This window comes from Bombina bombina, chromosome 2 (assembly GCF_027579735.1).
Source record: "Bombina bombina isolate aBomBom1 chromosome 2, aBomBom1.pri, whole genome shotgun sequence".
NCBI lineage: Eukaryota > Metazoa > Chordata > Amphibia > Anura > Bombinatoridae > Bombina > Bombina bombina.
Window position 1 is genome coordinate 566,222,654 of NC_069500.1, and position 25,932 is coordinate 566,248,585.

The 25,932-nt window shown below is 41.5% G+C and overlaps 1 protein-coding gene across 1 annotated transcript in view; it reads left to right on the forward strand.

Moving 5' to 3' along the window:
* The window catches only part of GOLM1 (golgi membrane protein 1), a 429,996-nt gene that overhangs the window by 326,470 nt on the left and 77,594 nt on the right, over positions 1-25,932 (forward strand). The window contains exon 6 of the mRNA XM_053702432.1: positions 1,174-1,306. Within this exon, the coding sequence (XP_053558407.1) occupies positions 1,174-1,306 (133 nt within the window). The remainder of the gene's footprint in view (positions 1-1,173; positions 1,307-25,932) is intronic.

Consider the following 25,932-nt stretch of genomic DNA (forward strand, 5'->3'; position numbering starts at 1 on the left):
TGCAAATTTGTTCATTATGCATAAGTAAACCTTTTATATTAAAATCCCAAGGTGTTTACTGTCCCTTTAATGCATTTCTATGTCATCTGTATATCAAGTTGAAAGTATATTACAGAAAAAGAGATTTACTAATGATGACATCTTCTTCTGTACATAGAGGTTTGGAAACAGACTTTCAAAAAAATATAGCTAATCTAAGCAAATGTCTTATAGAAAATGAGCAAAGCAGATGGGCCTAGCAATTTTTAAAGGAACAAAAAATGAATTTGTTATATAAGCTAAGTATATATGACCAATTAAGTACATTGATAAAGAAAGTGCTTTAAAACTGTCACTTTAATTGCTAAACTGCTTTTATATTTTATTTTATCTTACCTCCCTAAATTGGGACCAGTTATGGCTTGCATCAAATAAGTGTGTCCACTGCCACTGCTCTAAGCAGTCATATGTCTGATTTAGGCAATTTGCAGCAATTTAAATAAAACCTAGGTTAAAGAACTTGCTTTATGGCTTCTCTACGGAGTGTGTGACAAGTTTACACGAATAGCAAACGGCTGTTTATTTTAAATTTTTTAAATTTTGCTAAACTAAAACTTATTTTTAAATTTACAATTTCCCCATCCTAGTTTTTCACTTTTGCCAGATCAGCACAGCCAACACATTAAAAAATAATGCAGTATGTCATCCAACCTTTGTTTCATAACTTGCTGTACAGTTCATCACGGGATATCATGGGACCTATTTAACAAAGGTCTGTCGGACCTGATCCGACAGTGTGGATCAGGTCCGACAGACCTCGTTGAATGCGGAGAGCAATACGCTCTCCATATTCAGCATTGCACCAGCAACTGGTGCAACGCCGCCCCCTGCATATTCGCGGCCAAACGGGTCGCCAGTAGGGGGTGTCAATCAACCCAATCGTACTCGATCGGGTTGAATTTTGACGATGTCTGTCCGCATGCTCAGAGCAGGCGGACAGGTTATGGAGCAGTGGTCTTTAGACCGCTGCTTCATAACTGGTGTTTCTGGCGAGCCTGAAGGCTCACCAGAAACACGGGGCTTTAAGCTACATACATAGCTTGATAGATATGCCCCTAAGTCTTCTGTTAAAGGGAATTACAGATGCCCATTAATACATAACGTGCCTATTTGTATTCTTCAATGTCTTTAAAGAGCTCAGTGCAGCAACAAAATGAAGGAGCTGAATGAGCAGTGTGAAGAAAAACTTCGGAAAGCAACACAAAAAGAAAACTCAGGGGGAGAGGAGAAAAAGATTGTGACAGATGCACTCAAGCATGACAATAAGGTAAACATGTTTTTTAAAGAAGCACATTGTACACATACAGCTATAGAGTCAATTGTTATTATATTATTACTACATTTTACTTTGTGTTGGCACATGTTAAAGGGACAGTAAATGCCACTTTTCTTGTCTTGCTATAGCATATTAGCCAATTCTAAACAATTTTAAAACAAATTTTTTTTTCTTTAGCTAAGCTCCACCCACTACTTCCCTCATAGGGAGGAGCCAATCCTGGCTTGAGTCTGTAGCTGACAAGGCTAGCCACGATCATTATGTTCATACAACATGTATTGTTTTGCAGTTGTTATGGGCTGAAGCCAATTAGGGAATGATATGTAGCAGGTTAACGTTGAGAAGTCTGCAGTGTGCATTTCAGCTCTGAAAATTAGAGAATCTTCAGAGCTAAATTACACAAAATAAATATTTTATTTACAAATCTCAAGGTGTTTACTGTTCCTTTTTCTAAAATGCGATTTGTGATTTCAAGGGAAAATATGAACTTTTCTTTCTTTTTTTTTTTTTTTGTTATTTAATATTCCGCTTATGTGTAGGGCTACTATGTCTGTGAAAGCATTGCACAGTCCCAAAACTTTTCTAATGGCACATTTAAGAGATCATTGAGGATGTTAAAACTAATAGGGTCATTGTTATGATAATAGTCCCTACAAAACAGAAATCGTGCACAATGGTATACTGCACCTTGCTTTATTGCTCTTAGCAGATATTGTGTTTATTTACAATTTGAAGGTTGGTTGCCACCCTGATTCAAGCAAGTCTATTGGGGAAAAAAATTCCAATATATTTACACACATACATACATACACACACACAAACACACACACCACCAGCAATAGTATTACGACTCACTGAAGGCTTAGATGATGGTTAGCATTTTTTTGCAATAAAGTATTTTTTAAATATAACCAATAAATATTATATAATACAAGATAGTACCATTATCCCATTACAAAATATATACCAATTTTTTTATTTTAATTTTGGACCTTGTGTGGGTAAGATTTATCACTCCGTGTAAGCTCCCAGAGCAAAAAACAACGAATACATTTAACTCCTGGTTCTACAATACATGAACATACAGTAAGTTAATAGTTAATTTGTAATAACCAGGAAATATATTTTTCCTTCTTAATACAGGGAGTGTCCACAGCTGCATTCATTGCTTGGGAGAAATACAGAACCTGGCCACCAGGAGGAAGCAAAGACACCCCAGCCAAAGGCTTAAATACCTCCCCCACTTCCCTCATAACCCAGTCATTCTTCCTTTTGTCACAGGAGGTTGGCAAAGAAGTGTCAGAAGTTTTCGGAGTAGTTCCTTAGGAAGGGTATCTGCCCTTCGAGATGGGACCGGAGTTTTAAGTAGTCTTGTCAGCCTCTCAGTGAGAGCATTGATGAAAGTTAGAGTCTGGAGATGCAGGGAGAGTCTTTCTGCGAAACCATCCAGACTCATATTAACAGCTCCTTAAGCAATCAGCGTTGACGAGTTTCACTGCCTGCTTTCTTCACTCAAGTCCATGTCAGAAGCGCTGCTACAATCTGTCAAACTTGAAGGACCGTGTCGCTGTTCCACGGCATAGATTCCGGTAAGATCGTTTCATTTTTTACACACATGTTAACGATAGAAGACAGGGTCTCAGTGGGACTCCTTTATCTTTATGGAATCAAGGGTTAATATCTCCTGAGGGGGATTATTGAACAGTGTTTTTTTTTAATCATATTTGTTATGTGATTTCGACTGCTTATGTGTAAGAACGTTTGTGCTTACAGGTTGATACGGAACGTACAGGTTATTTTTCATGTTGAGAGCTGCACCGTTTTTTATTAAGCTGGCTCGCCTTTCCTTAGCAGGGGCGGTCCTGCATGAGCACCATGTGACAGGGAGTGGTCACATTTTTTTCCCGCTTCTGATTCCTGACTGGTTGTCTGCGGAGAGGAGCATCTTCTCTACCTCTCTGGGTCATAGGAGGTGGTGAGTGCCCCAGCCATTAAGGGGGAATAAGGTGCCAGTTGTTTTTTCTTTTTCTACAATTTAATTTAGACGAGTTATGGAGGATTCTGATATTTTAGAGGGGGATTCCCCCAATACCGAATTTGATACCTGCGTATATTGTGAGGAGGCCTGGGTATCCCAGCCCTCTCAATTATGTTTCGTATGCTGATTTAGGGTGTTTTCATCAACCAATGTTGAGATGTTAGAGACCACTGAGCCATCCGCCTCCAAGCATTCTTCATCCAGCGAGGTGTGTTCCCTAGATTCTTCTGTTCCTACATATGCAGTTTTCCCGAGATCCGCTCCTCCTTCGCCTGTAAGGGGTTTGTTTCCACCTGAGGTTACTATGCAGTTAACATGGCCATCTCTTTGGCCTTAGCGATGTTACCTCTTCCTGCTTCGTGCAAGCGAAGGGTTAATCCAGGCCCAAGGACCATCATGTAAAATGACGATTGTGTCCGATCAGTCCTCTGGGGATGCGGTTCCCTCTGAGGCTTCAGAGGTAGAACCTCCAGGGTCGGAGTCTACTGACTTGATTCCTCCAACTGCGGAGGGCTTAGCATTTAGATTTAGATTGGCACGCCTGCGTTTACTTCTGAGAGAGGTGTTTGGCGATGTTAGAGGTTCCCAGTACTGATTCGTCAGTTGAATCTCAGTCCTCTAAATCAGATAACGATCTTGACTAGACGAGTGGAGAGGGATGGTGATCCTATTCCTTATCGTCTTGATTTACATTTTGTTTTATTGTTTATTTAGAATCCCAGTTCCGAGCTCTATGGGGGTTTTGTGTCATGTGACAGGCTAGACCTGTTTTTTGTTTGCATGCTCCTTTCAGCTTTTTTTTTTGGGGGGGGGCGTCTGCCTATTTTATTTTTACCTTTCTATTCCGTTTCGGATAGTTTTCTGTTTTTAGAGCTCTGGATTGTTATAGAGACTCTTCTTAGAAAAATGTTTCGTCGCATGGGATTTTTTGGTACTATCGACTTTGTTGGTCGAGATTGTTGGAGACTTCCAGTGGAAACAATCTCTGTTTGGGGTTATGGTTCCCCCCCGATAATTTCGAGACAAATTTTAAGCCTTGGAGCTTATATTCTTTAATTTGATTATTTATAATATACAAAAAGAGAACTGGCACTAGATACAGTGTGTGCAGTGGAATAAATGGATGGTAAATCTGGTGCTAACCCTACAACATAGACACAAATTATTTAAGGTAAGAGAACCTCAGGAATAGGGTTTAAACAGCACTCATTCCTACTGAAGGTAGTTAAAAAAATTGAATTTTTATTATATTATTTAAAAGAAAAAAAAGGAAAAAAACTTTTATACAAAGTAAGTACCCACTAAACAGCTGATCACCTTATCCCCCTGTTTCCTGGCCGATAGCAGCTCCCTCGGCTTCAGGTGACAGGGACAAGGGACAGCTAATTTAAAACCAAAAAATGTGCACCGAAGTGCTTACAAAGAGCACTAACGCGTTTTGGCTGTACTATTCAGCCTTTATCAAAGTGGCAGGACAAACCGAGGCCCGGGTGCCACCCTCTTATATAGCAGTAACTACCGGTCAAATAGCCTATCATATCCCTCCCTTCAAACCGCCCTCTAATTCACCAATAGAAAGCTAAACACTGAGGGCGTGTGGGAAGACTTGCATCTGATAGGTAGTAATACGTCACTCTTGACAGTGACGATTGGTTTGTGTATTACTTACATTGCAGACTTTGTTAATCTCACGACTGGGTCCTCCAATCATTGTAAAGATATATGAAAAGGGGACAAAGTAGTATACCACGTAATGCCCATAACCACATTTTGAGCTTATCAGTTAAACCCACTTACATTCGGATGTAAATAAATCATTTGAGCGCAAGTGTTTACACGGCATGATTCTCACAGTACACTACGCTATATACTGAATAATTAATTCCCCAACATCTTCTATCCGAACGTAAAGTTGTTTAGAGTACAGACCACTGTTATGTTGTTGCATTACATCGTAGGAACACTCAAATTTAAATATCGTCTTTGTCTTCCTCATAGTTTGTTAGATTGATGCTGGTCTCTTTACGTGATGGCTCCTGTCATGTGAATAGCTGAGCCGTGGAGGAGACTGGCCGTGAATAGCGGTTATTAAAGTTGACATATTACACATTTATTACCTATGTAAATTTAAAGTAGCATACGTGTCATCTCTAGTTGACAGGCTCGCAGCCAACAATTTCAAGCGAGGTTGAAACCACCGTATTATGCACTTTATTAAAAACTTTAACCCTTTCACTATTATTCTATGAGATATCAGTGACATGCCTGCTGAATCAAGCATGTCATAGCGTGATGTTTATAGCTAGTCTCGCTATGAGTGTAACCAGTCTCTCATGTTCATAAATTGTATTTATGATTGCCAATTCAGTAAAAATCATGTATAATTGTATAATGCTGAATAATGGCAATTAATATTAAACATTACCGGTACGCAATTTAGTGATACATCAGCTATCTCATTCATATATTGTAAGGAGGCAAGAGTGATTATTTACTACTGGATACTGATGATTTATTGGGTGAATAGGCATGTTATGGTCAAATTGTGTGTGTGCTAGCAGGCATTATTCACATAAGCTATAATTTCTCACAACCTTTTATTTTCATAGTACTTCTATTATCCCATCTTTGTCATATGTTTAAATTCTTATAGTAGATAACTGTAATGAGGCCCATTACTATCAAACATATCTATAACCAACCATTAAGTCTGTCTGGCTTGAACTAAGGTTTCTCCAACATAGGTGTGTCCGGTCCACGGCGTCATCCTTACTTGTGGGATATTCTCTTCCCCAACAGGAAATGGCAAAGAGCCCAGCAAAGCTGGTCACATGATCCCTCCTAGGCTCCGCCTACCCCAGTCATTCTCTTTGCCGTTGTACAGGCAACATCTCCACGGAGATGGCTTAGAGTTTTTTAGTGTTTAACTGTAGTTTTTTTTTTTTTTTTTTTTTTTCTTTTTTTTGTTTAAAAGTTTTTTATTGAGGGAATAACATTTACAGAGACAGCAAACCGCTTGCTCAATCAAGCTCATGACAAATGATAAATATACAAACAATTATCATGGACATAAGAAATACACTAGAACATATAAAGGATAGATCTCTTATCATAACGGTTGAGTTGCATGTCCAAGGCAAAGCATAATTCAAATGAATAGGGATTGAGGAGCAAACCTACAAGCGCCCTCTTTTTCCCCCAAAGACACCTGAGGCCACTTTTGGACCCCAATAGATTTAATTTGCTAATCAGAGGGCTTTTAAATGATACAGGCCCATTCAAGGCCTATACTTACTCGCTCCTTCATATGTCTGCTAGGACCATGGATAGGTCCGGAAAACTGGAAGTAGAATTGAAGGAGAAGGCAAACTTAAACATAACAACATTGGTAATGCACATACTGGATATTGTATCAGAAAAATAGGGCTGCTTTAACTGTTACCCCAATAAGGCTAGGTATTAATAGGTAAAAGAATACAATCAATCATAGTCAAGGTCAATCATATTATGCTGGGACAGGAGCAAATATTTCACCCATAGGTAACCATATGCATCTAGATGCTAGTTAAAATACTCAATGCCACTTTTCATTTTTATACATCTCATCAGGATCTCATTCTGTGAAGAACATGAGAAACACTTAGGTTGGTTACCCCGACCCCTTTTACTCTAAAGCATCCTACCAGCAAATCAATCAGATACAGTAAGCATATACCTAGGCTAACATCTATACGAAAAAATTGCAGAGATAAACAGTTTGCAGTCTTTGAAGCATATGATAATAGTCATAAAACATCTTTCAATAGTAAAATCCGGAGAGCCATTCTTATAAACATGCAGGGGTAAACCATAACAGAGGCTCCACGAACAGGACAGAGACTACATGACTCTGTCATATAGGGAGTATGGAGGGTAAGCCAGTTACCCCTTACCATACAGTGAGGGGGTGGGGCGGATTCAGGGTTGAAACACATAAACTATAGGGCAGTATATTATCTGAGCGTATATATGAAAATGATAATAATAATTATAAACAATAAGAGGAAAAGAAAAAAATATATATAGTGAACCCACGGCACTATTAGCAAGTTAATGTAGCAATTAAAGATAACATATGAACATTCTAACATTCAAATAAAGCTTTCTCTCTTATCAAGTGACCCACATTTCAGCAGACTAAGTGCTCCAACTTCCCAGCTAAAGGAGAGAGAGCTCCAAAGCAATAAAAAAAAGGCTGCATTTATAATGTGGAATGCCTAATTAGACAACTTTTTTGAAAGCTTAAGTCATCAAAATGTGTGGGCAACAATACTAATACCTTCACTCTAGGTGTAAGAATATGTGTACAGACATAAGATCATTTGTAGTGTAGGCATCACATATATACAGGACATGAATTGACGAGAGCATAGGTATTAAGTCAGTACTGCAAATAGAGGTCCAATAGGCCCTACATATGCAAATATGGAAAAACATGTACGAGTCTCAGTAAGCAGGAGTAAAGCCTGTATTCAGTTTTTAAACATCGCAGCATGACAATGCTGAGGGTCAAGGAGCTATATACACAATTAAATGAGACACATTAGCTGATCATCAAAGAACCAAGAGTCTGCGGTGTCAAGAAGAATAAGTCACGAAGCAGGCATTTCAGGCTGACAGGCCGTCATTAGATTACGTGAGTATAGCGTTCAGTAGTAGTATACATTACAGTACTGCTGTGTATGATAAGGGGACAAGTATCCTCCACACCCATTAGTCCACAGTGCGCAGTTTGTGCTAACCTATGCCAGATCTCCCGTGCACAATGACCTCCAGGTTCAGCACCTGACACCAAAGCATGCATGAGTCGGAATGACTCCGATGTGCGGCCACCTGAAATACCTTGTCCGTAGCGTCACAAAAGCAGGAGCTCCCGTTCTCTCTCCTAGGCATGTGGGCTGAGAGAGCTATCCTGCACAAAGCCGCAGGCAATCTACAATCTTCCACTTCTGGGACGCGCACTAAGACGGCTGGAGGCCGGATCACATCCTCCCGAAGATCGCTGCACTGTGCGCCCAAAACTACATATGATGCCACCTCCGGGTCCTCAGCAGTGATCTCTGCATGTATGTCCTCCATAACAGATAGGAGGCGGTCGAATCTTCGGCACATCCTGCTCTCAAAGTCCTCTAATAAACTTAGCAGTGTCACAAGTTGTCCTTCCATGTTTCCAAAAGCCCTATACTCCGTCAGCCACTACTTCATAAGGGTGTTTCAGGCCACTCTCATTGCAAGACACAGGCGCATTTCTTTCCTGCAGGGCCTTGGCGTTGGCTAGGCCGCAATCTTTCACTTCGCTTCATTCAATTAAACCCACTCTCAATTTCACAGATAGGTCCTCGGCTGCTACAGGGTTCAGTGAAAATGTATATAACCCTTTGATGTAGGGTAAACTCGATAGTTCAAATAAAAATAGGTAATATTGGCTGGAGCTCCAGCACTATACGTCTGCTCACATTGAACGCTGGCTCCGCCCCCCTTAACTGTAGTTTTTATTATTCAATCAAGAGTTTGTTATTTTAAAATAGTGCTGGTATGTACTATTTACTCTGAAACAGAAAAGAGATGAAGATTTCTGTTTGTAAGAGGAAAATGATTTTAGCAACCGTTACTAAAATCGATGGCTGTTCCACACAGGACTGTTGAGAGGAATTAACTTCAGTTGGGGGAACAGTGAGCAGACTTTTGCTGCTTGAGGTATGACACATTCTAACAAGACGATGTAATGCTGGAAGCTGTCATTTTCCCTATGGGATCCGGTAAGCCATTTTTATTACAGACAGTAAATAAGGGCTTCACAAGGGCATTTTAAGACTGTAGACATTTTCTGGGCTAAATCGATTCATATATAAACATATTTAGCCTTGAGGAATCATTTTAATCTGGGTATTTTGTAAAATAATATCGGCAGGCACTGTTTTGGACACCTTATTCTCTAGGGGCTTTCCCTAATCATAGGCAGAGCCTCATTTTCGCGCCGGTATTGCGCACTTGTTTTTGAGAAGCATGACATGCAGTCGCATGTGTGAGGAGCTCTGATACATAGAAAAGACTTTCTGAAGGCGTCATTTGGTATCGTATTCCCCTTTGGGCTTGGTTGGGTCTCAGCAAAGCAGATACCAGGGACTGTAAAGGGGTTAAAGATAAAAACGGCTCCGGTTCCGTTATTTTAAGGGTTAAAGCTTCCAAATTTGGTGTGCAATACTTTTAAGGCTTTAAGACACTGTGGTGAAATTTTGGTGAATTTTGAACAATTCCTTCATACTTTTTCGCAATTGCAGTAATAAAGTGTGTTCAGTTTAAAATTTAAAGTGACAGTAACGGTTTTATTTTAAAACGTTTTTTGTACTTTGTTATCAAGTTTATGCCTGTTTAACATGTCTGAACTACCAGATAGACTGTGTTCTGAATGTGGGGAAGCCAAGGTTCCTTCTCATTTAAATAGATGTGATTTATGTGACACAAAATTTAGAGAAAATGATGCCCAAGATGATTCCTCAAGTGAGGGGAGTAAGCATGGTACTGCATCATCCCCTCCTTCGTCTACACCAGTCTTGCCCACTCAGGAGGCCCCTAGTACATCTAGCGCGCCAATACTCCTTACTATGCAACAATTAACGGCTGTAATGGATAATTCTATCAAAAACATTTTAGCCAAAATGCCCACTTATCAGCGTAAGCGCGACTGCTCTGTTTTAGATACTGAAGAGCATGAGGACGCTGATGATATTGTTTCTGAAGGGCCCCTACACCAGTCTGAGGGGGCCAGGGAGGTTTTGTCTGAGGGAGAAATTTCAGATTCAGGGAAAATTTCTCAACAAGCTGAACCTGATGTGATTACATTTAAATTTAAGTTGGAACATCTCCGCGCTCTGCTTAAGGAGGTGTTATCCACTCTGGATGATTGTGAGAATTTGATCATCCCAGAGAAACTATGTAAAATGGACAAGTTCCTAGAGGTCCCGGGGCCCCCAGAAGCTTTTCCTATACCCAAGCGGGTGGCGGACATTGTAAATAAAGAATGGGAAAGGCCCGGTATACCTTTCGTCCCTCCCCCCATATTTAAAAAATTGTTTCCTATGGTCGACCCCAGAAAGGACTTATGGCAGACAGTCCCCAAGGTCGAGGGGGCGGTTTCTACTTTAAACAAACGCACCACTATACCCATAGAAGATAGTTGTGCTTTCAAAGATCCTATGGATAAAAAATTAGAAGGTTTGCTTAAAAAGATGTTTGTTCAGCAAGGTTACCTTCTACAACCAATTTCATGCATTGTCTCTGTCACTACAGCCGCGTGTTTCTGGTTCGATGAGCTAGAAAAGGCGATCACTAGTGATTCTCCTCCTTATGAGGAGATTATGGACAGAATCCGTGCTCTCAAATTGGCTAATTCTTTCACCCTAGACGCCACTTTGCAATTGGCTAGGTTAGCGGCGAAAAATTCTGGGTTTGCTATTGTGGCGCGCAGAGCGCTTTGGTTGAAATCTTGGTCAGCGGATGCGTCTTCCAAGAACAAATTGCTTAACATTCCTTTCAAGGGGAAAACGCTGTTTGGCCCTGACTTGAAAGAGATTATCTCTGATATCACTGGGGGTAAGGGCCACGCCCTTCCTCAGGATAGGTCTTTCAAGGCCAAAAATAAACCTAATTTTCGTCCCTTTCGTAGAAACGGACCAGCCCCAAGTGCTACGTCCTCTAAGCAAGAGGGTAATACTTCTCAAGCCAAACCAGCCTGGAGACCAATGCAAGGCTGGAACAAGGGAAAGCAGGCCAAGAAACCTGCCACTGCTACCAAGACAGCATGAAATGTTGGCCCCCGATCCGGGACCGGATCTGGTGGGGGGCAGACTCTCTCTCTTCGCTCAGGCTTGGGCAAGAGATGTTCTGGATCCTTGGGCACTAGAAATAGTCTCCCAAGGTTATCTTCTGGAATTCAAGGGGCTTCCCCCAAGGGGGAGGTTCCACAGGTCTCAATTGTCTTCAGACCACATAAAGAGACAGGCATTCTTACATTGTGTAGAAGACCTGTTAAAAATGGGAGTGATTCATCCTGTTCCATTAGGAGAACAAGGGATGGGGTTCTACTCCAATCTGTTCGTAGTTCCCAAAAAAGAGGGAACGTTCAGACCAATCTTAGATCTCAAGATCCTAAACAAGTTTCTCAAGGTTCCATCGTTCAAAATGGAAACCATTCGAACAATTCTTCCTTCCATCCAGGAAGGTCAATTCATGACCACGGTGGATTTAAAGGATGCGTATCTACATATTCCTATCCACAAGGAACATCATCGGTTCCTAAGGTTCGCATTCCTGGACAAGCATTACCAGTTCGTGGCACTTCCTTTCGGATTAGCCACTGCTCCAAGGATTTTCACAAAGGTACTAGGGTCCCTTCTAGCGGTGCTAAGACCAAGGGGCATTGCAGTAGTACCTTACTTGGACGACATTCTGATTCAAGCGTCGTCCCATCCTCAAGCAAAGGCTCACACGGACATAGTCCTGGCCTTTCTCAGATCTCACGGATGGAAAGTGAACGTAGAAAAGAGTTCTCTATCTCCGTCAACAAGGGTTCCCTTCTTGGGAACAATAATAGACTCCTTAGAAATGAGGATTTTTCTGACAGAGGCCAGAAAAACAAAACTTCTAAACTCTTGTCAAATACTTCATTCCGTTCCTCTTCCTTCCATAGCGCAGTGCATGGAAGTAATAGGTTTGATGGTAGCGGCAATGGACATAGTTCCTTTTGCGCGCATTCATCTAAGACCATTACAACTGTGCATGCTCAGTCAGTGGAATGGGGACTATACAGACTTGTCTCCGACGATACAAGTAAATCAGAGGACCAGAGATTCACTCCGTTGGTGGCTGTCCCTGGACAACCTGTCACAAGGGATGAACTTCCGCAGACCAGAGTGGGTCATTGTCACGACCGACGCCAGTCTGATGGGCTGGGGCGCGGTCTGGGGACCCCTGAAAGCTCAGGGTCTTTGGTCTCGGGAAGAATCTCTTCTACCGATAAATATTCTGGAACTGAGAGCGATACTCAATGCTCTCTAGGCTTGGCCTCAGCTAGCAAAGGCCAAGTTCATACGTTTTCAATCAGACAACATGACGACTGTTGCGTACATCAACCATCAGGGGGGAACAAGGAGTTCCCTGGCGATGGAAGAAGTGACCAAAATCATTCAATGGGCGGAGACTCACTCCTGCCACCTGTCTGCAATCCACATCCCAGGAGTGGAAAATTGGGAAGCGGATTTTCTGAGTCGTCAGACATTACATCCGGGGGAGTGGGAACTCCATCCGGAAATCTTTGCCCAAATTACTCAACTGTGGGGCATTCCAGACATGGATCTGATGGCCTCTCGTCAGAACTTCAAGGTTCCTTGCTACGGGTCCAGATCCAGGGATCCCAAGGCGACTCTAGTAGATGCACTAGTAGCACCTTGGACCTTCAAACTAGCTTATGTATTCCCGCCGTTTCCTCTCATCCCCAGGCTGGTAGCCAGGATCAATCAGGAGAGGGCATCGGTGATCTTGATAGCTCCTGCGTGGCCACGCAGGACTTGGTATGCAGATCTGGTGAATATGTCATCGGCTCCACCATGGAAGCTACCTTTGAGACGAGACCTTCTTGTTCAAGGTCCGTTCGAACATCCGAATCTGGTCTCACTCCAACTGACTGCTTGGAGATTGAACGCTTGATCTTATCAAAACGAGGGTTCTCAGATTCTGTTATTGATACTCTTGTTCAGGCCAGAAAGCCTGTAACTAGAAAAATTTACCACAAAATATGGAAAAAATATATCTGTTGGTGTGAATCTAAAGGATTCCCTTGGGACAAGGTAAAAATTCCTAAGATTCTATCCTTTCTTCAAGAATGATTGGAGAAAGGATTATCTGCAAGTTCCTTGAAGGGACAGATTTCTGCCTTGTCTGTGTTACTTCACAAAAAGCTGGCAGCTGTGCCAGATGTTCAAGCCTTTGTTCAGGCTCTGGTTAGAATCAAGCCTGTTTACAAACCTTTGACTCCTCCTTGGAGTCTCAACTTAGTTCTTTCAGTTCTTCAGGGGGTTCCGTTTGAACCCTTACATTCCGTTGATATTAAGTTATTATCTTGGAAAGTTTTGTTTTTGGTTGCAATTTCTTCTGCTAGAAGAGTTTCAGAATTATCTGCTCTGCAGTGTTCTCCTCCTTATCTGGTGTTCCATGCAGATAAGGTGGTTTTACGTACTAAACCTGGTTTTCTTCCGAAAGTTGTTTCTAACAAAAACATTAACCAGGAGATAGTCGTGCCTTCTTTGTGTCCGAATCCAGTTTCAAAGAAGGAACGTTTGTTGCACAATTTGGATGTTGTTCGCGCTCTAAAATTCTATTTAGATGCTACAAAGGATTTTAGACAAACATCTTCCTTGTTTGTTGTTTATTCTGGTAAAAGGAGAGGTCAAAAAGCAACTTCTACCTCTCTCTCCTTTTGGATTAAAAGCATCATCAGATTGGCTTATGAGACTGCCGGACGGCAGCCTCCTGAAAGAATCACAGCTCATTCCACTAGGGCTGTGGCTTCCACATGGGCCTTCAAGAACGAGGCTTCTGTTGATCAGATATGTAGGGCAGCGACTTGGTCTTCACTGCACACTTTTACCAAATTTTACAAGTTTGATACTTTTGCTTCTTCTGAGGCTATTTTTGGGAGAAAGGTTTTGCAAGCCGTGGTGCCTTCCATTTAGGTGACCTGATTTGCTCCCTCCCTTCATCCGTGTCCTAAAGCTTTGGTATTGGTTCCCACAAGTAAGGATGACGCCGTGGACCGGACACACCTATGTTGGAGAAAACAGAATTTATGTTTACCTGATAAATTACTTTCTCCAACGGTGTGTCCGGTCCACGGCCCGCCCTGGTTTTTTAATCAGGTCTGATAATTTATTTTCTTTAACTACAGTCACCACGGTATCATATGGTTTCTCCTATGCAAATATTCCTCCTTTACGTCGGTCGAATGACTGGGGTAGGCGGAGCCTAGGAGGGATCATGTGACCAGCTTTGCTGGGCTCTTTGCCATTTCCTGTTGGGGAAGAGAATATCCCACAAGTAAGGATGACGCCGTGGACCGGACACACCGTTGGAGAAAGTAATTTATCAGGTAAACATAAATTCTGTTTTTTGTGTAAGTGTATTAGTATCTGAGTAGGTGGTTATAAGGCAATGAATTGTCACTTGACTATAAGAGGAAAGAATTGATATATTTATTTTGTAAATGCAAAAACAAAAAGACATATGTAGAAATCAGTAGCCTATGGGCTAATATATAATGTGCACAGGAAAATTACCAAGTTCTTTGTTAACCCTAACATCAGTATCTTGGTAGATCGTATATATTTATTGACCTATCTTGCAGATTTAACTTATTAAAGCAAAGTTAGTATAATAGTTAAAGTTGTGGGTGTGAATCATCTCTTTGATCCATGAGTATTAAATGTAAGTCTTAGTTCAGTTGCACTTATATATTGATTGATACTTTATTTGTAAATCACAAAAAGTATATACAAAGAATGACACGTTTAACCATTCAATTGAAACCTAGGTTGCATATGAAAGTGAAATATATGTAATTACCATTACTGTATATAGGTGAATATCAAAAGATGGCGTTTTCCTTTATTTAATGCATTAGTATGATAATACATATGCATAGTTTATTTGGAAAACAGAAAGTGTAACTTTGTATATTATATTTGATTAAAAGGTATCAATTTAAATGCAATACCAATACGATGATAAAAATTAATTGGGGATGGACATTAAGGTAGTTGCACAGACATAAGTTCTTTTAAAAAATATATAATATACAAAGTTACACTTTCTGTTTTCCAAATAAAATATGCATATGTATTATCATACTAATGCATTAATTAAAGGAAAACGCCATCTTTTGATATTCACCTATATACAGTAATGGTAATTACATATATTTCACTTTCATTTGCAACCTAGGTTTCAATTGAATGGTTAAACGTGTCATTCTTTGTATATACTTTTTGTGATTTACAAATAAAGTATCAATCAATATATAAGTGCAACTGAACTAAGACTTACATTTAATACTCATGGATCAAAGAGATGATCCACACCCACAACTTTAACTATTATACTAACTTTGCATTAATAAGTTAAATCTGCAAGATAGGTCAAGAAATATATACTATCTACAAAGATACTGATGTTAGGGTTAACAAAGAACTTGGTAAATTTCCTGTGCACATTATATATTAGCCCATAGGCTACTGATTTCTACATATGTCTTTTTGTTTTTGCATTAACAAAGTCTGCAATGTAAGTAATACACAAACCAATCGTCACTGTCAAGAGTAACGTATTACTACCTATCAGATGCGAGTCTTCCCACACGCCCTTGGTATTTAGCTTTCTATTGGTTAATTAGAGGGCGGTTTGAAGGGAGGGATATGATAGGCTATTTGACCGGTAGTTACTGCTATATAAGAGGGTGGCACCCGGGCCTCGGTTTGTCCTGCCACATTGATAAAGGCTGAATAGTACAGCTGAAACGCGTTTGTGCTCTTTGTAAGCACTTTGGTTCAAATTTTTTGGTTTTAAATTAGCTGTCCCTTGTCCCTGTCACCTGAAGCAGAAGGAGCTGCTATCGGCCAGGAAACAGGGGGATAAGGTGATCAGCTGTTTAGTGGGTACTTACTTTGTATAAAAGGTTTTTTCCTTTTTTTCTTTTAACTAATATAATAAAAATTCAATTTTTTAACTACCTTCAGTAGGAATGAGTGCTGTTTAAACCCTATTCCTGAGGTTCTCTTACCTTAAATAATTAATTTGATTATTCTCATTTTTTTCTATCATTGCTGGAACTTAAGAATTTTCTGTTTAGCCCTTGAGTGTTCTGGCAGATACGTTGTATCCTAGGTGACAGGCAGGACCTGTTGTGGGTACTAGTTAAGTCTGCTCTTTCCTTCTACACAAGAGAAGGAGTGTTTTTTAGATTTCCGGTCCAGGCACAGTAGGTTCATCTATCCTAGAGAACAGGCTGGACCTGTTTTAGGTATTATATTGGATGGGCGCTTGATACTGGATCATATGGATCTAGGGGTTCTAGAGACCAGAGCTAGGCTTCTTTTTTGGGCAGTTTTCTCTTCTCTTGGTTTTGTCTTTGGCAGAGAGAGGGAAGTTTTTCGGGTGACTGTGGCAGTCATTGTCCCGGTATCTATCGCACTGTGGGAATATTTTCTTTCCACTGTTGGTGCATGGTCCAATAAGGGGAGGGACTTCCCGTCTTAATTGGGGTTCTATGATTTTTAAGCAGAGCTTATTAGTTCTCTTTTTAGCGTGAGAATGTAAGGTTCTCTCTTCCTTTTATTCAGGAAGAAGGATGTCCTTCCTGTTTCATTCTTTTTGGAAAATCAGGTTCTTAGGAACCGTATCTTCCAGTAAACCTCGTTCTGATCCTAGGTTTCTTTTTTGGGATGTGGGGTTTAATTATTATTATTATTATCGGTTATTTGTAGAGCGCCAACAGATTCCGCAGCGCTAATAATGTGGCAGTATCCTGCTTCCAGATTTTACAGTATCTCCCGGGTCTTGGTGTTTCTGGGTTTTCTTACCATCGGCTGTTAATAGACTTTTAGGGATTTTCCCTTGTCTTTTTGATCCTCAGAGTTGGATCTAGACTTGAGTTTCTGGTGTAGACACCAGGGTGGATTCTTGGCTGCTGTTTTGGTCTTCTGGACAGAATTATTATTATTATTTTTTTTCCCCGAGATCTTGCGAAATTTCCTCATCGGGTTATGCCCTCCAGTCCCCCTTCTGAACTTTGTTGGCACTGGGGTGGAGGGTGATATAGCCAGCCGAGGCTGAGTCTTCGGCATGGCGTTGTTTTTCTGTATGTGTCTTAACAGACTTAAAGGACTTATCGGTTGGGGAAATCGATCCCCAGTGTTCCATTCAGATCTCCCCAGAGTGAGTTTCTCTTAGATCTCCCAGGCAGTTTTGACTTTGTCGTTTCACTGCCTGTGGAGAGAGAGTGTCCTATGGGGGTCCGTGGATCAGGAGTTTCCTTCCGTTTATTCCTATGGTTCCTCAGCCGAGTATTCTGCTTTGAGGATTTGGTCTATTGGATTCGTACCAGTTGAGACCTCAATGGGTAGATCTCCTTTGGAGAAGGAGAGTTCCTCCTCCGTAGACGGGAGGATCTCGTTTTTGATGGTGGGAGGAGGCCCACTACGGCTCATTGTCAGTGATCCACTCTATGAGTGGGCTCTTCAGGAACAGATATTCTCTACAATTTTTCCTTGCTTCAAGGTTGGTATCTGACTGGGGAAGCCAATCAAGTTTTCAGGGCGTCCTTACCTATACCTGGTTTCCTCTTAAGGACTCAAGGGAGATGTGGTGTAGTGGTTAGCCCCACCACTTCTGAAGCAGAGGGTTGTGGGTTTGAACCCAGGTTAAGCTACTGTTTTATCTGCTGGAAGATGCTTTTGGTGACAGCTAGCATTAATAAGAAGATTTTTAATCATGGATCTTCAGGCAGAGCTATTGAATCCTTATCGGTGCTTGGGAGGTTTATTTTAACCTTCTTCTTTTTCGGCCATGCCATTCTCTGTTGAGGATGGTTCGATCCTAGAAGGAGCAGACGTCAGTGAGACTGATTGCTCAGTTTATGTCCGCAAGTTCGTATTGCGTTTTAGGGGCTTCGCCTCCATGGACCTTGTTGCAGGGATCTGCTGGGTCGGGGGGTTTACGTCATGGAATCTTATTCCTCTGAGGCGGATTGTGTGAGGTCACTTGGTCTTAGCCGAGAGAGGGGTTTTCTGAAGGGTTTTGGCCCTTTCCGTCAGTAGTTGGTCCCTCGTCATCTATCATAGGTGTGGAGGACCACCCTTTTGTCGGGAGGAGCTAGATCGTTCTGGCTCCCTTTCGGATTCCAGGGGTTTTTCATTATTTTCCTCCAGGATGATCTGGAGAAGGGCTTTCCTAGCTAGTTTTGGCCCGAGCAGTCCTTTTTGGGACAGCTAGCTGTCTTAACCTGATGGTTAACTTAGCTGCCTAGCATGCGTAAGGTTGCGGGTTCTATCCAGCTGCAGTCCTTGCTCCTTGAATGTGGGCTCGCAAGCAGTTTTTAGATTCCCTGTTTGTTCTTCTGTTCCAGAGGTTTATTGAACTTTCAGGCGTTTAGTTCTTTTGCTCCTTCTTGGAGTTTAGACTTTATTTTTAGGGGGTTGCATCTTTTCTTCAATGATCTATTCTGTCTGTAGATTGTTTTCTACATGCTATAGTCATTGTGTTGCAATCTTGCAATACGTACCCCTTAAAGGAGTCTCCTTTTTATTAAGGCTGTTTACAAGATTTAGAAAAAAACTAATAAGGGAGGCAAGAAAGCCCACACTTAAAAAGCAAAGACTACATATATAGCACTCACGGGGTTGTGAATATAACTATCATGTAAATGGGTCACAGTGTATACCAGACAACTATATTGGTACAATTAAGTCTTGGATATGTTTATGTGACTGTGAAAAATTAAAATATAACTTTTATTATGAATACTCAATAAAAATGGAAGTTATCAACTTAAAAACACACTTAGGAGCCTGTCATAGTTGTACTATTGGTATTGGAATCAAAATGAATGAGAGTACTAAGGTGGGTGGAGAATAAGTGCCAGAGGTTAGAGAAGTGATACCACCTCTGACAGTTTGTTATAAACTAATTGTATAATACAATAGCTTTATGGTTGTTCAATATGGACACCCTTTGAAAAAGCCGGTTAGGGGAAACATGTTAGGGACGTTAGGGCAATTGTGAGGAGTCCTTGGAGCTCCTGTATTTTTAGATAACCTTAGGCTGCCTTGAGTCTTAGTTGTTAATGGTTTATATAAGTTTAATTTTGCATTAACGGTGGGAATATGTGAATAAGTTAAACGCAAGGATACTGTTATTTCTTCTGTTAAGTGTGATCAGTCCACGGGTCATCATTACTTCTGGGATATTACTCCTCCCCAACAGGAAGTGCAAGAGGATTCACCCAGCAGAGTTGCATATAGCCCCTCCCCTCTACGTCACCCCCAGTCATTCTCTTGCACCCAACGACTAGATAGGATGTGTGAGAGGACTATGGTGATTTTATTTAGTTTATTTCTTCAATCAAAAGTTTGTTATTTTTTAATAGCACCGGAGTGTGTTATTCCTTCTCTGGTAGAGTTTGAAGAAGAATCTACCAGAGTTTTTACTATGATTTTAGCCGGAGTTGTTAAGATCATATTGCTGTTTCTCGGCCATCTGAGGAGAGGTAAACTTCAGATCAGGGGACAGCGGGCAGTTTATTCTGCAAAAAGGTATGTAGCAGTTTTTATTTTCTAACAATGGAATTGCTGAGAAAATCCTGCCATACCGACATTATATCATGTATGTATAATTTACATTTTAGTATTCTGGGGAATGGTACTTCACTGGAATTACACTGTGTATATAAGATTTTAGCCTAATAGAAATACAACAGGCTTTTTAATAATTCTTAATTATGTTAAACGTTTTTGCTGGAATGTAAAATCGTTTTCATTTTCTGAGGTACTGGGTGAATAAAATGTTTGGGCACTAATTTTCCACTTGGCAGTTGCTGGATCTAATTATGACAGTTTTTAATCTCTCTCACTGTTGTGTGTGAGGGGGTGGGACCTTTTTTGGCGCTTTTGCTACGCATCAAAAATTTCAGTCTAAAGCTCATTGTTTTTTCCTGCATGTTCCGGTTTATCTCTACAGAACCCAGGGATCTTCAAAGCTAATTTGAGGGAAGTAATCTAACAGAGCTGTAAGATTGTAGTTGACTGTGATAAAAAACGTTTATTCTTTAACTTTTTTATGCCTCAGGGTTAGTTATTTCTTGCTACTGGGTACAAGCCTTTGCTAAGTTGCATTTTGTTTTACAAAGCTGATTGATTTAATCTGTTATATATATTCAGTGCTTTTCAAGCACAGTTCGTTTTTTTCATTGTATTTTACTTGTATAGTATTTCCAAATTGCAAGTTTATTTGCTAGTTTGTTAAACATGTCTGATTCAGAAGATGAGACCTGTACTATTTGTACTAAAGCCAAGGTGGAGCCCAATAGAAATTTATGTACTAACTGTATTGATGCTACATTAAATAAAAGTCAATCTGTACAAATTGAACAAATTTCACCAAACAACAAGGGGAGAGTTATGCCGACTAACTCGCCTCACGTGACAGTACCTGCATCTCCCGCTCGGGACGTGCGCAATATGGCGACGCCAAGTACATCTGGGCGGCCATTACAAGTAACATTACAAGATATGGCTACTGTTATGACTGAGGTTTTGGCTAAATTACCAGAACTAAGGGGCAAGCGTGATCACTCTGGAGTGAGAACAGAGTGCGCTGATAATGTTAGGGCCATGTCAGATACTGCGTCACAACTTGCAGAACATGAGGACGGAGAGCTTCATTCTGCGGCTGACGGTTCTGATCCAAACAGATTGGATTCAGATATTTCAAATTTTAAATTTAAGCTGGAAAACCTCCGTGTTTTACTAGGGGAGGTGTTAGCGGCCCTGAATGATTGTAACACAGTTGCAATACCCGAGAAAATGTGTAGGTTGGATAAATATTTTGCTGTACCAACAAGTACTGATGTTTTTCCTATACCTAAAAGACTAACTGAAATTATTACTAAGGAGTGGGATAGACCCGGTGTGCCGTTCTCACCCCCTCCAATATTTAGAAAGATGTTTCCAATAGACACCACCACACGGGATTTATGGCAAACGGTCCCTAAGGTGGAGGGAGCAGTTTCTACTTTAGCTAAACGTACCACTATCCCGGTAGAGGATAGCTGTGCCTTTTCAGATCCAATGGATAAAAAATTAGAGGGTTACCTTAAGAAAATGTTTGTTCAACAAGGTTTTATATTGCAACCCCTTGCATGCATTGCGCCGATCACGGCTGCAGCGGCATTCTGGATTGAGTCTCTAGAAGAGAATCTTGGTTCAGCTACGCTGGACGACATTTCAGACAGGCTTAGAGTACTTAAGCTATCTAATTCATTCATTTCGGAAGCCGTAGTACATTTAATTAAACTTACGGCTAAGAATTCCGGATTCGCCATTCAAGCGCGCAGAGCACTGTGGCTAAAATCCTGGTCAGCTGATGTAACTTCTAAGTCCAAATTACTTAATATACCTTTCAAGGGACAGACCTTATTTGGGCCTGGTTTGAAAGAAATTATCGCTGACATTACAGGAGATAAGGGCCACGCCCTACCTCAAGACAAAGCCAAACCTAAGGCTAGACAGTCTAATTTTCGTTCCTTTCGGAATTTCAAAGCAGGAGCAGCATCATCTTCCACTACTCCAAAACAAGAAGGATCTGGTGCTCGCTACAGACAAGGCTGGAGACCTAACCAGTCCTGGAACAAGGGCAAGCAGGCCAGGAAGCCTGCAGCTGCCACTAAAACAGCATGAATTGAGGGCCCCCGATCCGGGATCGGATCTAGTGGGGGGCAGACTTTCTCTCTTCGCCCAGGCTTGGGCAAGAGATGTCCAGGATCCCTGGACGCTAGAGATAATATCTCAGGGATACCTTCTGGACTTCAAACACTCTCCTCCAAGAGAGAGATTTCATCTGTCAAGGTTGTCGACAAACCTAACAAAGAAAGAAGCGTTTCTACGCTGCATACAAGATCTATTGTTAATGGGAGTAATCCATCCAGTTCCACGATCGGAACAGGGACAAGGGTTTTACTCAAATCTGTTTGTGGTTCCCAAAAAAGAGGGAACTTTCAGACCAATCCTGGATTTAAAGATCCTAAACAAATTCCTAAGAGTTCCATCATTCAAAATGGAGACTATCCGGACAATTTTACCCATGATCCAAGAAGGTCAGTACATGACCACAGTGGACTTAAAGGACGCTTACCTTCACATACCGATTCACAAAGATCATTACCGGTATCTAAGGTTTGCCTTTCTAGACAGGCATTACCAGTTTGTGGCTCTTCCATTCGGATTGGCTACAGCTCCAAGAATCTTCACAAAGGTTCTAGGTGCTCTTCTGGCGGTACTAAGACCGCGGGGAATTTCGGTAGCTCCTTACCTAGACGACATTCTGATACAAGCTTCAAGCTTTCAAACTGCCAAGTCTCATACAGAGTTAGTACTGGCATTTCTAAGGTCACATGGATGGAAGGTGAACGAAAAGAAAAGTTCACTCGTTCCACTTACAAGAGTTCCCTTCCTGGGGACTCTTATAGATTCTGTAGAAATGAAGATTTACCTGACAGAAGACAGGTTAACAAGACTTCAAAGTGCTTGCCGCACCCTTCATTCCATTCAACACCCATCGGTGGCTCAATGCATGGAGGTAATCGGCCTAATGGTAGCAGCAATGGACATAGTGCCATTTGCTTGCTTACACCTCAGACCACTGCAATTGTGCATGCTAAGTCAGTGGAATGGGGATTACTCAGACTTGTCCCCTTCTCTGAATCTGGATCAAGAGACCAGAAATTCTCTTCTATGGTGGCTTTCTCGGCCACATCTGTCCAGGGGGATGCCATTCAGCAGACCAGACTGGACAATTGTAACAACAGACGCCAGCCTTCTAGGTTGGGGTGCCGTCTGGAATTCTCTGAAGGCTCAGGGACAATGGAGTCAGGAGGAGAGTCTCCTGCCAATAAACATTCTGGAATTGAGAGCAGTTCTCAATGCCCTCCTGGCTTGGCCCCAGTTGACAACTCGGGGGTTCATCAGGTTTCAGTCGGACAACATCACGACTGTAGCTTACATTAACCATCAGGGAGGGACAAGGAGCTCCCTAGCAATGATGGAAGTATCAAAGATAATTCGCTGGGCAGAGTCTCACTCTTGCCACCTGTCAGCAATCCACATCCCGGGAGTGGAGAATTGGGAGGCGGATTTCTTAAGTCGTCAGACTTTTCATCCGGGGGAATGGGAACTTCATCCAGAGGTCTTTGCCCAAATACTTCGACGTTGGGGCAAGCCAGAGATAGATCTCATGGCGTCTCGACAGAACGCCAAGCTTCCTCGGTACGGGTCCAGATCCAGGGATCCAGGAGCAGTCCTAATAGATGCCCTGACGGCACCTTGGGACTTCAGGATGGCTTATGTGTTTCCACCCTTCCCGATGCTTCCTCGATTGATTGCCAGAATCAAACAGGAGAGAGCATCAGTGATTCTGATAGCACCTGCATGGCCACGCAGGACTTGGTATGCAGACCTGGTGGACATGTCATCCTGTCCACCTTGGTCTCTACCTCTGAAACAGGACCTCCTGATACAGGGTCCTTTCAAACATCAAAATCTAACTTCTCTGAAGCTGACTGCTTGGAAATTGAACGTTTGATTTTATCAAGACGTGGGTTTTCTGAGTCAGTTATTGACACCTTAATACAGGCCAGGAAGCCTGTTACCAGAAGGATTTACCATAAAATATGGCGTAAATACCTATATTGGTGTGAATCCAAAGGTTACTCTTGGAGTAAGGTTAGGATTCCTAGGATATTGTCTTTTCTACAAGAAGGTTTAGAAAAGGGTTTATCTGCTAGTTCATTAAAGGGACAGATCTCAGCTCTGTCTATTCTGTTACACAAACGTCTGTCAGAAGTGCCAGACGTTCAGGCTTTTTGTCAGGCTTTAGCGAGGATTAAGCCTGTGTTTAAGACTGTTGCTCCACCATGGAGTTTAAATCTTGTTCTTAACGTTTTACAGGGCGTTCCGTTTGAACCCCTCCATTCCATTGATATAAAGTTGTTATCTTGGAAAGTTCTATTTTTAATGGCTATTTCATCGGCTCGAAGAGTCTCTGAATTATCAGCCTTACATTGTGATCCTTATTTGATTTTTCATTCGGATAAGGTAGTTCTGCGTACTAAACCTGGGTTCTTACCCAAGGTAGTCACTAACAGGAATATCAATCAAGAGATTGTTGTTCCATCTTTGTGTCCAAATCCTTCTTCAAAGAAGGAACGTCTCCTGCACAATCTGGATGTAGTTCGTGCCCTAAAATTTTACTTACAGGCAACTAATGAATTTCGACAGACGTCTTCCCTGTTTGTCGTTTACTCTGGTCAGAGGAGAGGTCAAAAAGCTTCTGCTACCTCTCTCTCTTTTTGGCTTCGTAGCATAATACGTTTAGCCTATGAGACTGCTGGACAGCAACCTCCTGAAAGAATTACAGCTCATTCCACTAGAGCTGTGGCTTCCACTTGGGCCTTTAAGAATGAGGCCTCTGTTGAACAGATTTGCAAGGCTGCAACTTGGTCTTCGCTTCATACTTTTTCCAAATTTTACAAATTTGACACATTTGCTTCCTCGGAGGCTATTTTTGGGAGAAAGGTTCTTCAGGCAGTGGTTCCTTCTGTATAAAAGAGCCTGCCTATCCCTCCCGTCATCCGTGTACTTTTGCTTTGGTATTGGTATCCCAGAAGTAATGATGACCCGTGGACTGATCACACTTAACAGAAGAAAACATAATTTATGCTTACCTGATAAATTCCTTTCTTCTGTAGTGTGATCAGTCCACGGCCCGCCCTGTTTTTTAAGGCAGGTAATTATTTTTAAATTATACTCCAGTCACCACTACACCCTTGGTTCCTCCTTTCTCGTTGGTCCTTGGTCGAATGACTGGGGGTGACGTAGAGGGGAGGGGCTATATGCAACTCTGCTGGGTGAATCCTCTTGCACTTCCTGTTGGGGAGGAGTAATATCCCAGAAGTAATGATGACCCGTGGACTGATCACACTACAGAAGAAAGGAATTTATCAGGTAAGCATAAATTATGTTTTTTAAGCAGCTAACAAGGTTTGCCGTTTGGCAGTTACACGCAGCTAATACTTTGAACTATATAGCTATATATAAAAGGTCACTGTCACCTTCATAACATCGGCTATCACATTTATAGCAGAATGGAATACAGTAAACCCTTTTATTATTTAGTGTTGCATTATTCATAGTAGCACTATTATAATCAATGATAATTGCAACGGTAACGGTTCTGACCAAGTAGGTAATTCGACACTACGTATCTGTATAGTTTTTCAAACATATAGCAACCGAGCAATTGGTTACATCACTGTTCTCCCATTAGGAGACTGTATTTATTGTCAATCAGCTGCTTATTTTATATACTAAGTGGGAAAAAATATATAATAGAATATATTGATATTCGGCACGCTGCCTAACAAGATAGTTTGTGTATATTTAAACTGACAGTGGCAGCTTATATATCGGTGCTTGGGAGGTTTATTTTAACCTTCTTCTTTTTCGGCCATTCCATTCTCTGTTGAGGATGGTTCGATCCTAGCAGGAGCAGACGTCAGTGAGACTGATTGCTCAGTTTATGTCCGCAAGTTCGTATTGTGTTTTAGGGGCTTCGCTTCCATGGACCTTGTTGCAGGGATCTGCTGGGTCAGGGGGGTTTACGTCATGGAATCTTATTCCTCTGAGACGGATTGCGAGAGGTCACTTGGTCTTAGCCGAGAGAG